The sequence below is a fragment of the Danio rerio genome, chromosome 18 (genome assembly GCF_049306965.1).
Source record: "Danio rerio strain Tuebingen ecotype United States chromosome 18, GRCz12tu, whole genome shotgun sequence".
NCBI lineage: Eukaryota > Metazoa > Chordata > Actinopteri > Cypriniformes > Danionidae > Danio > Danio rerio.
The window spans coordinates 9,117,501-9,133,284 of NC_133193.1; the positions used below are offsets into that span (position 1 = coordinate 9,117,501).

General features: G+C 35.7%; 1 protein-coding gene across 19 annotated transcripts in view; it reads right to left on the bottom strand.

Moving 5' to 3' along the window:
• Positions 1-15,784, bottom strand: part of shank3a (SH3 and multiple ankyrin repeat domains 3a) — a 569,169-nt gene that overhangs the window by 282,629 nt on the left and 270,756 nt on the right. For all 19 annotated transcript variants that reach the window (XR_012394288.1, XR_012394287.1, XR_012394284.1 and 16 more), the window contains one exon: positions 9,200-9,271. Coding sequence is in view for 11 of the 19 variants with exons in the window: in XM_073930231.1 (XP_073786332.1) it covers positions 9,200-9,271 (72 nt within the window). In the remaining 8 variants the exon portion in view is untranslated. The remainder of the gene's footprint in view (positions 1-9,199; positions 9,272-15,784) is intronic.

The following is a 15,784-nucleotide window of genomic DNA, read 5'->3' on the forward strand; positions in this document are numbered from 1 at the left end:
AGGAGGTTACGGTCATGTAAACGCTTCTCGTGATTATGACCATCATCATCATCAACGTCACTGTCTGAACAGCTCGATGAGACTAAAATACTTTCGGCATTTCAGAAACCATCAGACAGCACATGTTAAGAGCTAATAACCATTTTATGAATACAAAAAAACACACAAACTCCTCCACAAGGCGATCAGTGGCTTAAATGGATAATCCTGCAAAGGGTTGTAAGGGGATAGTTCACCAACAATTGGAAATTAATTGTTTTTTTTATTCGGTAACACTTTAGATTAAATCACAATTCATGCTATTAACTACTGACTAATTATCTGCCTATTATTATTATAGTAACTGTTTATTAGTCAGACCAGGCACTTGCACACATAGGGCTCAACCTGTGCAGTGCAAATGCCCTTTTTAGTCTTGGATATAAAGTGCCCTTCTAAAATGATCAAAAGTGCCCCACGACACGACACACCCTCCGTCCCGCCCTTCAGTAGGCGCGCAACAACACCGCTCTCAAGTACGCACGCTCAACCCACCCCCTCCCCCGCTTTACAGTACGCGCGTGACAACACAGCTGATCAGAACGCGCGCGTACTGAAGAGCGTGTTGTCGCGCGCGTTCTGATCAGCTGTGTTGACAACAACACGCCCCCCACCCCGCGCTCTTCAAAAAAATGTATCCTGCACATGCCCTTTGAACAGTCTCTGCACGGGCCTGAGTCGGACCGCCAAGTTTTTCGTGATTCCATGATCGCTGAATCCAATGCAAAATAAAGAAAAAGTCACAAATTTTTGCGATCCTGCAAAATTCTTAATTACATACACGTATAATTGTTTATTTCAAATAGTTTATAGTTATAGGATACACTTTGTGTAGCAATGAAACTAAAAGTGGGCGATGCAGTGGTGCAGTAGGTAGTGCTGTCGCTTCACAGCAAGAAGGTCGCTGGTTCGAGCCTCGGCTGGGTCAGTTGGTGTTTCAGTGTGGAGTTTGCATGCTCCGGTTTGAAAAGAGATTATTTGTTTTCAACTTGAATTAGTTCAATGCAATTTTCAATTGATTTTATTGACGTGTTTTTCCTGACACAGTCTACTGTTGCGCGCGTCAGGTGCAGACTATTTGTAATATCAAAGCCTCATGGGCGTGGTAGCATTAGCTCTAATGAGCTCAGACTAAAAAACTAGACATAGCGTTGGCTTCATACTGATAACTTTATCAAACAATATTTGTTTTCAACATGCACTCGCAGCATTTAAAAGTAGACAATTCAAGCTTTCTAGAGATATACGTTTCATGTCTGTGTGTTTTGTTTTCGCGGAGTTTTAGCGCATTTTACTGATGCGTTTCTAAAAATAGTTCACAGAAAAAGAAAAGACAGATAGCCTACACTGATTATTATCCTTGCTTTGCAAATACACACACAATTGTTGTCATTGTGAGTGTACACAATAAAAATTAGATAAAAAATCTAAATCTTAAAATTGCTTATTATTATTATTATTATTATTATTAATAACATTTGTGTTCAAAAATGTTTGAATGTCTGCTTGGTTTAAAAAAATCATCTCCAATAAAATCATGTTCATGTACATATAATATGTAAATAATAATAAGCTAACATAGTATAACGTTAAAATTAATTCTCCATACTATTAAAATGTATTGAAATTAGGGTGATATGGACAGATGGATATATATATATATATATATATATATATATATATATATATATATATATATATATATATATATATATATATATATACATCTGTCCAAAAAAATACAGCAAAGTAAAAAAAAATAAAAAAATAAAAAAATAAATATTTTTTTTTTTTTTTTTTTTTTTTTTTTTACTTTGCTGCATTTTTTGTCTTGTTATTCTGAATTATGAAATGATGTACTTAAGAAATAATTATATTGGTATTGTTTTTTTTTTTTCCTTGTTTTTAGGTCTTATGTTGAACATGATGAATTTGTAACTTCGATGTGCAACACCACCCCGGGAAACCATCTCATCATATATGAGAGGCAGATGCTATAGACCATTGCATTGAGAAGGTGCTAGAATCATCATTCAAATACTTTATTGTGAACAAAGTGGCAATAGTGCTGAATATTAACCTATGCTGTCAGGTATTTATCAGCAGCCAACCTGATGATTTGTATTTTTTTTGTTTATTTTAGGTATATGCCGAATTTTGTTGGATCACAGCATTGGATCAGGTAGGTTTTCAATTCATTGTCATTTTAAACAGTAATTTAGTAAGATATTCATGTCATGCTCATTGTGCATTCAAAAGTCAATGTTTAATCCTTTTTCTTAAGCTTCTAATGTCACATGAAATTGTGAAGAAGCTGATGAAGAAGTGATAATGCTACTTGATAACGCTACTTTAAATGTCATTATGCAGCAAATAATCTTAAAACTAAATTGCTAACTAAAGCTTTTTTCACATTGTTTGGAATGTCACCATCATAAGAAAATGGCCGTCCAAGACCGTCCAAAAATCAAAAAGGAGTACATTGTAATTTATTTACATTTTATTTTAATATTGAATTAAGCAAAACTCCTTTCACCCATGATCTAATGGCAATTGTTTATTTTGTACTTGATCTTAATCTTAGCATGTTGAACATGATGAAGCTCTAACTTTGCTGTACAACGCCACCCGAGGAAACCATCTTGCCATATAGGAAGAGGCAGATGCTACATTAAAGGCAATAGACCCGACTTTAGATACTCAAAGCAGGCTCTAGCTTTGATGTGTAGTTCATTTATCTTTGTTACAATGATCTGACATAACTTAGAATAATTGCAAGTAATGGGGGTCTGCTTTCATGTCAACAAAAAAGTTGCCGGACGCCGCCTCTGTGACCTCTTTTACGACGGCATGTACTCGCTGTCACCCTGGTTCTCAAACAGTGGGAATGGATTGGGTGTGTATCATAGTCGGCTGACCAAAGCTAAAGCAAGTCCTCTCTTGTGTATACCATGATCGGGTCGCTATTCGCTGTTGTGTGCGTGTGGCCGACAGAAAACAGGTGCCCGATGATTAGCAGGCCAATGAAGAGCTCTACGAAAGTCGACATTCTGTTGTTGCACCTAAAACTATACCAGTGTACCTTCAAAAATGTTTTAAATCATTAAAATATATTGGTAAGTTTAAAAAGTAATTCCACAAAAATGTCAGCAGCAACATGTGCCCGTGTGGCCAGCAGTGCAGTGCCACGGGAATTTTTTTATTTTTATTTAAACATTTCTATTTCTATTTTTCTTGAATAACAAAATAAAAATGATCATCCAGCTAATATCCATTAAATGACATTAAAGCCCAACATGTAATCACTGTTTGCAGTGTGAGACATTAATTTAAATGTGTAAAATGACATTGAAGATGTCTCATCTGAGAGACACTGGTACAAATAAACAAAACACAATTATTTAAATCTGGTAATTACGATGATTTTGTCCCTCATTTTTTCTGCCCTTTACAATCTTGCACACAGCAATCTCCACAAAACAACATAAAAAGCTCCATCATGTAATCACTGATCAATGCAGCGCTGTAATCACATTGATTATGTCTAATTTCAGACTAGTACGGCGAAAAAATCTTAAATATTTAATATATAAGGGATAGTTCACCCAAGATTTAAAACTCCACCATCTTTTTTTCAGCCTTCACTTGTTTCACTATTGGCTTTCTTTCTTCTGATTTATTTTGAAAAATGCTGTTCGCTGGCACCTATTGACTACCATAGTGTTTCCTGCTATGGACATCAATGGGTCCCAGCAACCAACATTTTTCAAAATATCTTCTTTTGTGTTAAATTGAAAGTTGTAGGCAGCAATTGCAGTAGGTAGAGACAACCAGTCAAATATGCCACTGAATAATTCTTCGAAGATGACACATCCAGCAATGAAACATGAAGATTTATGAGTAAATAACTGAATCATTTATTGAAGATGAGACTAAAAATAAACATGGGTTGAACAAATTTTAATGTTAGATTTCTACATTTAGCGTTATCAGCAACACTAGTAACTGAATTTTTCACAGTACTGAATATTTTACTATTTGTTTTTATTCAGCTGATTATTTCTTTATTTTATTTTTTATATTTTATAACTTTCTAAGTCATGTTTGTTAAAACCAAAAGTTTCTTGCAGTGCTGTTTTTGTAATAAATGGAAAGAAAATTACATTTGTCTCTATTTGTTTACATTTGTCTCTTGATGCAAATAGTGAGATTTGTGATGCCTTACACCACAATTTTATTTATTATACAATTACAATCTCCATTAAATTATATACAGTATAAAAGCCTTCCAACCACTGATTGGTCCAGTGCTGAAAAACAGTAACAGGTTATATGCAGGAATCCTAAACGAAATTTCAATACCCGTTTAAGACATTTTGAATACCTTCTCAGACTAAGACTTCATTGCCACTTCAAGTTGTAATCAGTATCAACTGTTTAACTTGATAAACAATGGTTAATAAACAGTTGTAATTAAATAAATCAATGGTGCACAACCACGCAACAAAACTCAGATAAGCTCAGAAGAAACAAAGCTTGAAAGAATAAATTACGCTGCTGTTTTTTAGCAACAGGTTTCAGCCACTGTTTAAACTCGTCTGTCTTCAACCAGGAGTACACAAGCTTTTATTTTCCCATTTTGCTGTCTGTTTTGCTCTATGGTTTCGCTACTTGTGGAGAGCTTCAGATCACCTTCCCGCATTTGTCGAAAATATGGAACAAAATCAATGCCTAAAGTCTTGAATTAAAAAGCTTGTTGAATATCACAAACTGAAAAAAATAATACACCGTATTAACAAGTTCTTGCATTTTTATGACTTGAATTCCAGGGTTTGTATTTTTAGGTCCTGAAATTTAACATATCTGTATATTTAAGCTGTGAATATTTCAACGAAAAATATTTCAAACACGTTTTCAAACTTAAAAATTCAATAATTCATATTCAATTTTCAGATTTCACTTAAAAAATATTCAATACCCTTTAAAAATACGATGTATAATATTCAAAAGGTAATTTTCAGTTCATTTTATTTCAGTTCAAATATTCGCTTCCATAAATTCAGTGGATCAAATTCGACTGTTAAAATTCAACCTTACATCCGGGAACTGCAGGAAAAGCAATAGATTGCAGATTGAAGATCGCCAGCTGCTCTAGCTTTCACCAGCAGGTGGAGATGGAATAATGTAAGATTTTTAACCCAGTAAACAGGCGAGAAAAAGGCTATTAAAGGCACAAAAGTAGCATTTAATATTAATATCAATGCTTTGGACATTATAAATGATAAAAAGTATGAGTAAAATGAGTAAATGAGGTTTTAGTCACCTATATTTGCCCTTATGTAACGGAAGCCAGCTGGTGATCGCGTAAAGCTCACTCCTCGGATCCAGGGACAGTTGTTCTGCAATCTTATCGGAGCTTGTCTCCCATGCTGGCTCGTTACCTGCTCGGACCGGTTCGGTTACTTGCACATAAACCGTCTTTTGATGAATATGATGTTACACATTGTCTATCTTTATTGACTCTTTCTTCCATACACACTAAGTATTATATTGACAGCTAAAGATTATAAACGTAAGAGAAACAGGAGAGGAAATATTATAATAATAATACAAAATAGATAAACATTGACAGGGCTAAGAACAATTACGAACAAAGATTTTCAAAACCAGAGAGATTTTATGAGAATGTCACACAAAACAGAGTTCAGGTAGGCCTATGATTTAAGGTTGGTTATGGATGGGGCGTCTGATTTAAAATAATTTAACATGCGAATGCATTAAAGGAGGGTCTTCAGTTATTCACACAGAACCGCCTAATATGGGATAACTATAAGGAGTAATGTTTGCGCTGTTTAAACGCAGCTATGTCAGGATTGGCATAGGTTATACATTTTCATCATTTGAATTATTATTATGATTGTTAATATTATTATTGTATGACATTTAATTGGGCTATTGCGCTTAAATAAGTCATCCGTGATTCTAAATTAATATTTCTATTTATCCTTTTTATCACTCTGCCTGTCTTTCTCTTCTTTTTTCAAATTTTTGGGGTTCTGCCATGGTTAAACGATTGCAAAATGTGTTAGTTTGTCCAGATTATTGTTTTATTGTTATGTAGCCTATAGGCGAGAAAAAGGTATTAACGCAAAAGTGGCAATGTCGCAGCCAATGATAAGTAATAAAATGAGTCGCCTGTGGTTTGATAATAGGCAGTTATAACTGACTTTAATTTGTTTTCAGTATTAAATGAGAAAACCATTATTTATAACTTTTCAGCAACCGTTTGTATTTTATGATTAGCAATGTTGATCTTTTTTGCAGTTATTAAACATATAAACTTATTTAAACTGGTTTAAATTTAATATAGTTGTCACTTGAGCTAGTTTCATAAGATTATGTTTAGAATGCGTGGTTTGACATGCGTGGTTGAGGGGTTCCTGCAAAGCAGCTCTGTTCATCATCATGGGGTATAACTGAGCTTTAATCGCCATCTACTGGAGAGAATGTATTTGCTCATTTATTCTTATTAACTCTTTTCTGCAAGTCTGTTTTATGATTTCACAAAGTCAACCCATTATGTTTTTATTTTATATTTTGAGATGATCATATTTAAATAAACAATTGCTAGGGTAGCTAATAGTTTCTTTTTTCTTGTTTTTTTTTTTTTAAATCAGTAGCCTATAAAATCATAATTTTTGCTTGACAAAGTTATTGGTTTAGGATTCTGGATGCATTTTTGCTAAATGAGTGTTGGATACTCTCACACTAGTTAAATCAATTATATTATCAGAAATGACAGATATAAGAAATCCATTAATATTTATCACTCTTTTTACAATTATACAAGCAATTTCGCGCCGACGTCAGCTCCACTTTCGGAAATGGTAAACAGCGAGGTGTTATTCATATAAGCCCAAGCATGACATGATAATAATCGAAACACTCTTGTAGGCTATTCTTATGCTTGGCCAAATGTCATGACTTTCACTTTTATTTTACATTATTATGCACAAGCCCAGATATCATCTGAAACTTCGGAAGAATTCCTATCATATATTGGCAGCCATCCAGCATTTCTTAACCAGTTTGATATGCGGCGCTGGCTCTGACCGGCCACCGGAGCTCGCGGCCACTCGTTCGTCTTTTTCGTGCGCAAGCCACACAGCACATGCATAAAAACGTCAATCATTTCATTCATTCATCAATTCATTCATTTTCCTTCTGCTTCGTCTCTATTTTAGAGGAAAAGCAATAATCTAAACAAACTAAAGACATTTTGCAAACGTAACAGTGGCAGAACCATAAAAAATAGACAAAAAGAAGAGAAAGACGATAGCAAAGTGATAGCTAAAAAGGATGAATAGAAATATTAATTTAGAATCACGGATGACTTATTTAAGCGCAATAGCCCAAATACATGTCATAAAATATTAATATTAACAATCATAATTTAAATAATGAAATTATATAACCTATCCCATACCTGACATAGCTGCGTTTAAATAATAACTGAAGACGTCCCTTTAATGCATTTGCACGTTATGTTAAATTATTTTAAATTACACGCCCCATCCATAACCAACCTTAAATCATACCTGAACTCTGTTTAACATTTCCAAGTAAACTGTTTTGTGTGACATTCTCATAAAATCTCTCTGGTTTTGAAAATCTTTGTTCGTAATTGTTCTTAGCCCTGTCAATGTTTATCTATTTTGTATTATTATTATAATATTTCCTCTCCTGTTTCTCTTACGTTTATATTCTTTAGCTGTCAATATAATACTTAGTGTGTATGGAAGAAAGAGTCAATAAAGATAGACAATGTGTAACATCATATTCATCAAAAGACGGTTTATGTGCAAGTAACCGAACCGGTCCGAGCAGGTAACGAGCCAGCATGGGAGACAAGCTCCGATAAGATTGCAGAACAACTGTCCCTGGATCCGAGGAGTGAGCTTTACGCGATCACCAGCTGGCTTCCGTTACATAAGGGCAAATATAGATGACTAAAACCTCATTTACTCATTTTACTCATACTTTTTATCATTTATAATGTCCAAAGCATTGATATTAATATTAAATGCTACTTTTGTGCCTTTAATAGCCTTTTTATCGCCTGTTTACTGGGTTAAAAATCTTACATTATTCCATCTCCACCTGCTGGTGAAAGCTAGAGCAGCTGGCGATCTTCAATCTGCAATCTATTGCTTTTCCTGCAGTTCCCGGATGTAATGTTGAATTTTAACAGTCGAATTTGATCCACTGAATTTATGGAAGCGAATATTTCAACTGAAATAAAATGAACTGAAAATTACCTTTTGAATATTATACATCGAATTTTTAAAGGGTATTGAATATTTTGTAAGTGAAATCTGAAAATTGAATATGAATTATTGAATTTTTAAGTTTGAAAACGTGTTTGAAATATTTTTTGTTAAAATATTCAAAGCTTAAATATACAGATATGTTAAATTTCAGGACCTAAAAATACAAACCCTGGAATTCAAGTCATAAAAATGCAAGAACTTGTTAATACGGTGTATTATTTTTTTCAGTTTGTGATATTCAACAAGCTTTTTAATTCAAGACTTTTGGCATTGATTTTGTTCCATACGAAAATTACTTGACCACCCAGATGGAGGAGCTTGGCTGGACATGCCCCAGCCTGGACCAATCACATGGATCGAGCATGCCGTTGTTAATATTAGATGGAAAAAAAAAAAAGAAAAAAAAAAAAAAGAAAAAAAAAAAAAAAAATATATATATATATATATATATATATATATTTTTTTTTTTTTTTATTACTAAAATACTTTTTTTACTTTTTTTATTTACTATATATATACTATATATATATATATATATATGATTTTTGGGGTCAAACAGGTTTGACAACGCTTGAACAAAAATTAAGACCTCTTGTGATTTAATGTGATTAAATTATGTTTTAATTCCTTTTTAAGGGCCTTAATTTTCTCATAATTGATTTATCAACATTTAATATTTTTTTAAGACCCTGGCCTGCAGACACCCTGAGTAAAGCATCTCAGCCAATCCCTGTAATGCATGTTAATACCAGCTGGAAACTGAGCTTCAAAATGACAGCTATAATGCAGATCAGCCAGGTGCATGTGAGCATTACAAACCCTCGTCTTACCTTAGTGTGAAGTTTGGACAGCTGTTTTTCATCCAGGTGGGCCTGTGTGTACACTCGCCTCTTGTAGCGGAACTGCCAAAACAAATAACACGGCACGGATTAGCTAATAAAATCACAATTGTGGTCCTCGCTGCGGTTGTACAGTGTTTGCTGAACTGACAGAAGCGTGCTGGAGTGTGAACCGCTGTAATCATAACTGTGAGCGGATGAAACATCTGCACATCTACATTACAGCTGCGCTCGGGATCGCAAAACTGGCTGCGAGTCAACAAAATGCATATTCAGTCAAAGCAAGCTGGGAACAGACAGAACTGCAGGAGAAACAGGACAGCGGGAGTTTCTGGAAATGAACAAATGACAATAACGTAGTAGCATAAAGTGGACTTTGGTTTAAGATGACAAAGGAGAATTAAATCAGATATTTGAACAGGAAATGCATGATTCTATTGAACTAATTCAAAGACATTTCTCAGATGATACAGATCCACAAAACAAACAAGTTTTATCATTCATTCATTCATTTTCTATCTGCATAGTCCCTTATTTATCAGAGGTCGCCACAGCGAAAAGAACCGCCAATTATTCCTGTATAGGGATGGATTTTATTCATTGTGAGGCTTACGAACCAGCAAGGTTCATAGTGGGTTCTCAAAGTATGTAAAATCGAGAAAAACCTAAAAGAAAAAAAATGATGGCAAAACTCACTGATGTAACGTGCAAAGTGATGGTTTAATTACAGTGTATGAGAGTGAAAAAAATAACCCAAAAACCCAGTAAAGTAACAAAATAATTCAAATAAAAGAACCAATAAACAGCAAACAAACACAGACAAGTCACAGATCGCTTACGGCACCATAGTAGCTCGCTCCCCAGGTTAACTGACCCCGAATTGGCATTTGGGGCTGCCTTTTAAAGGTGAAGCCTCGCCCCTTTAACATAAACCAACAAACACTAATTAAAAGTTAAGTATAAACATTTGTACATGTTTTAAAGTTTAGTATTTAAAACACATTAAACCCCAAACATTCATTCATTCATTTTCTTGTCGGCTTAGTCCCTTTATTAATCTGGGGTCGCCACAGCGGAATGAACCGCCAACTTATCCAGCAAGTTTTTACACAGCGGATGCCCTTCCAGCCGCAACCCACATCTGGGAAACATCCACACACACACTCATACACTACAGACAATTTAGCCTACTATTTATTGTATTCTGTCGTTGGGCGGATAGAATGGTATTTTACACCAGCATATGTTTTACATGGCGGATGCCCTTCAAGCCGCAACCCAACCGGCACTCGAAACAGCGATCTTCTTGCTGTGAACCACCAGTGTTAACCACCAAGCCACAGTGCCACCACAAGATTTACCAGTAAACTAAATTTTAGTTTGCTCCTGGCTGAAAAGGATGTCAGTAGAATATATTTTTATTAGGCATTATTTTAATAGAACTTTCTGGTAAGGAGAAAATTATATCTGCATCAAAAAAAAAAAAAAAAAAAGAGTTAAAGCAACTGATGAAGGAGTCTAATTTTCTTTCTCCATTATTATAGAAGTTGTGCACTGTTAAAATTAAAACAACAAATCTCTAAGACTGGTATGCAGTAATACAGACCATTTGAAACTCAGTGTAATCGCATGTTAAAGGGCAGTTTTGATGAAAATTATCTTTTGTAAGCTGTTTAAACAGAACTGTGTGTATAATTAGACCTCCTACTGTAGTTTTCCACGATCGCTGGATCTAGCTCAAACTCATCAAAAAGTCAAAAAATTTTTAGATCCTGCTAAATTCTTAATTAAACGCAAAAACAATCACAAAAATAAATGGAAATAACCTTTCCGTGACTTATAGAGGTTGCATACACAGCACACATAATGTATTTAAGTGTCTCTCAAAAAATGACGTCTTGCATGCGCCCTCACAATCATTACATTTCATGGAATTGTTTTCGGGCGGAATTAATAACGCATGTCCTAAAAGAGTTGCATGGTGTCAGATGCTCCAGGGAGTGAAATCTAAGAGAGAGAGAAAGTAAGATCGTGGATAAAAATAAGAGTTATATAACCTTACTTTGGCTTAATCCCTACCGTTTGCATCTGTTTTAGACCTTGTCTTGACAAGAGACCAAAATAAAGAAGCTTTATTTTTATGATTTGTGTCATTATCGTTGTATTTAATTATATATACCAACATCACCAGAAGATGTTGGTAACAACCAAAGAAATTCATTTATGACAAGAAAACTAATCTAATTAGCTTACAAATGAGGTGATGTGTAATAAAATGAAATGACACCTGGAAAAAGTATTGAAAACATGAAGAAAGGGAGCTGTAGAAAGGCAGTGAAAGCCCAGACAGTAGCTGAAATCTTTCAGCAGTTCTTCAGCAACCCTCTGCTCTGTCATTGTAAATTAATATCAGCTTCTTCAGTCTAACATCTACATTATCAGGAGGATGAAGATGAAACCACAGTTGACATTTCAAAACAATAAGCCAAAACACAGCCAAGAAAACTCTCATATGATTTCAGAGAAAGAAAATCAAGCTGTAGAAAGGCCCAGCCAATCACCTGACTTGAATCCAACTGTATATTTTCCAAGTATATTTTAAGTAACAAAAATTATTTTGGTTTTATGGTTGTACCCTTTAAATGATATTAGTTATTATTTTAGATTTTTTTAAAGGGAAGTTTAATTTTAAAATAATTTTGAGAGGAGCTTGTGCTTATGATTGACCCAGCTGGTCCACATTAGCTAAAAATGATCTTCCAATCAAAGCATCCCAAGTCACTATATATACATACATATATATATATATATATATATATATATATATATATATATATATATATATATATATATATATATATATATATATATATATATATATATATATATTCCTTCCTCCACCTTTATTCAGAATGGGCGGCAAGGTGGCCCAGTGAATAGCACTGTTGCCTCACAGCAAGAATGCCAATGGCATTGGGTCCTCGCTGGGCCATCTGGTAATTCTGTGTGGAGTTTGCATGTTCTCCCCATGTCCGCGTGGGTTTTCCCCGGGTTCCCAGGTTTCCTCCCACCATCCAAATATGCTCTATATTATAGATAAATAAGCCTAAATCTTTTCTCTAATGTCTTACTCTCAGGAAGTTCACATTGACCTTAGCAGCAGGGTAGTTTGAGATTGACCTGAGCTCAATCTCCCCTCGCCCCACGAAAGGGACCCTGGGCTTGAGAATCCCTTTAGCTCAGGGCTCTCTCCCGGGACAGAACGCCAAACAAGCTATGCATAAATCATGATCTAAGTGTGAACTCTTATATTCAAATTTTGGGGCTGCACATTGTCGAAGTGGGTAGCACTTTCACCTCACAACAAGAAGGTCACTGGTTTGAGCTTCGGCTGAGTCAGTTGGCATTTCTTTGTGGTGTTTGCATGTTCTCCACTGTTTGGGTGGGTTTCCTCAGGGTGCTCCGGTTTCCACCACAAGTCCAAAGACATATAGGTGGTATAGGTGAATTGGGTAGGCTAAATTGTCCTTAGTGTATGTGTGTGAATGAGAGTGTATGGGTGTTTTCCCAGTGATGGGTTGCAGCTGAACTGAATAATAAAACTTGTATAAAATTGTATACATTATTTTAGTTTTAGCAGTTTAAACCTATTACAATATATAATCTGGGCAGGGTTCAACACTAAGGATTTTTTCTACTGGGCCAGCGATTCAGATTTTTACTTCCCCTGCCAATATTTTCACTGGCCCCACCAAAAAAAAAAAAAAAACAAAAGTTAATAGCTATTTCTTAGCCACATAATTTAAATATACTGTCAAAGTGTGTTTGAATCTAGAATTTAAATATTTTTAATATGTTAATAAATGTAAAATGAGCAAACTGTCGCATTGTACACACGTAAATGTCTGCTTTCAAGACATTCTTTTCTCATAATTTGATGTTGATGTCACTTCGCTGTACTGGTTTTTACCAGGTTACAAAAAAAAAACGACATGCTCACAACATCCAATCAGATAAGGGGAACCAAAAAGCAATATATTGTTTAAGACATTACAGAGAAGGCAGCATTTAAAGGCTTAAAAGCACAAACTGATTCTTGATTCTAAGACTGTATTCATAGGCAATTGCAAATAGTCACAGGCAAATTAAACTTTTGTGACAAAGCAGCACAGATCAGGCCAGTAACAATCCTGTCTACTGTCCCGAGTGCCTCACACACTGCCCCCGGGCCATCGGGGAGTCCTTATTGTTGAGCTGTGCTGGGCGTTTATTTTTTCTAATTGTAGGTGAAATTAAGTACCGTGCTTTTACAGAGGCGAGCTACAGTAGGTGGACACCTGGATTTCAGTGACTTATATTTGTATTGGTCAAACAGGAAAATAAAACTTGAAAGTTTCCCTTTTTATTTAAACAATCCCTTTAAATACCAAAAGAATGTATGGCACAAAACAACCCTACCCTTGACTTTTGAGAGGAAAATACAAAAACCTGCATTTCAACCATGACAACAACAACAACAAAGTTTAAGAAACTCCGAGGCGGACTGAAAACTCAAAGTAATGTATTGCTGTCAAACTCAAGGCCATTAACAAACGCCTCAGGAGCAACTGAGCCAAGATGTCACGATCAAACAGAAAACAAGTCAAAAGCTCACAAACAATGAGAGCGAAGAGATCTTACAGACTCAGAACTCACCACAGGATCCCGCTGCTGTGCCACACGTCTCTCTGGCTGTGGGCATTGAGTGTACAAGCGAGCCGACACTATAATTCTCAACACTACCCACAATCCCTCTGCCCTCCACCTTAACGCCATCAATCCCAAAGCACGACGCCAACTACAACACAAAAACATACCACCAAGTGAACGCTGTACACAAACCCACGTGCCCATGAAGAGGGTGGGGCTTCAGGAAGGCCCACAGCTCTAATTCACTCCTCTGTTAAGATCTGCCCATTCACATCTCTTGTTCACTGTTGGTGTGATTTACCCCCCTCCATCACTCAATCTAGCAAACACACACACAGGCTCTGTTCAGTAGGGTTTGTCAGGCCAGCATGTGGTGGATTTATAGACCCGCTGGTGTGTCGATGGAGCTTCTGATGAACTGCAGAGATGCTTTGAGTTGTGTGAAGCGTGCCAGTGCTTAGCCAGGAGCAATGAGAGCGCAATAAATGACCGTGGACTGTTCACGTGCAGCCGGATGCTTTGGGAGATGATGAAATGCACACACAAACACAACCCCTCTACTTCGGCTTTCTCATACACATGTGCTTTATTGCTCACGTTTGAGTCGACATTGAGTAAGTTCCACTTTTTGCCATTCACTACTTAAGCCTATTTGTTGTCTTATTCTGTATACACCCAGGAGACACAGGACATTGACATGACGTCCAATTGGCGTTATACGCCAACGTCGCGGGGATGTTGCATTTTGTTTGGAAATTAAAATTGGGTTGACATTAGAACCCAACCTTACGCCAACGTCAATGTCTAACATGCAACCTAAAATCAACCAAATATCAATGTCTAATGATGTTACAGCTTAACATTGTGTGGACATTAGACTATCATGTCTACCAGACGTTGGATTTTGGTTTCCATACCAGATGAATAAACATTGGTTGGTTTAAGATCTTGGCTCAATGTTGGATTTTGGTCACTTTCCAAAACAACCTAAAATCAACCAAATATCATTGTCTATATTGATGTTACAGCTTGATGTTGTGTGGACGTTGTATGGATGTTGTGTGGACGTTACACTATGATGTATATTAGACATTGGATTTTGGTTGCCATACCTGACAAATAAACACGTCTGACGCCAACATGACGTTGGTTTAAGATTTTGGCTCGTTGGATATTGGTCACTTTCCAAAACAACCTAAAATCAACCAAATACCAACGTCTATATTGATGTTACAGCTTGATGTTGTGTGGACGTTACACTATAATATCTATTAGATGTTAGATTTTGGTTGCCATACCTAATGAATAAACATCTCTGACGCCAACATGACGTTGGTTTAAGATTTTGGCTTGTTGGATATTGGTCACTTACCAAAACAACCTAAAATCAACCAAATATCAAAGTCTATATTGATGTTACAGCTTGATGTTGTGTGGACGTTACACTATGATGTCTATTAGACGTTAGATTTTGGTTGCCATACCTGACGAATAAACGTGTCTGACGCCAACATGACGTTGTTTTAAGATTTTGGCTCGTTGGATATTGGTCACTTACCAAAACAACCTAAAATCAACCAAATATCAACATCTGTAATGATGTTACAGCTTGACGTTGTGTAAACATTACCACTATGATGTCTATCAGACATTATATTTTGGTTGCCATGCCTGATGACTAAATGTCAGTCTTTGACGTCAATGTGACGCTAGTTTAAGATTTTGGCTCGACGTTGGACTTAGTCAATTTCCAAAACAACCTAAAATCAACCAAATATTAACGTCTATAATGATGTTACAGCGTAACATTGTGTGGACATTACACTATCATGTCTACAAGATGTTGGATTTTGGTTCCCATACCTGACAAATAAATGTCAGTATTAG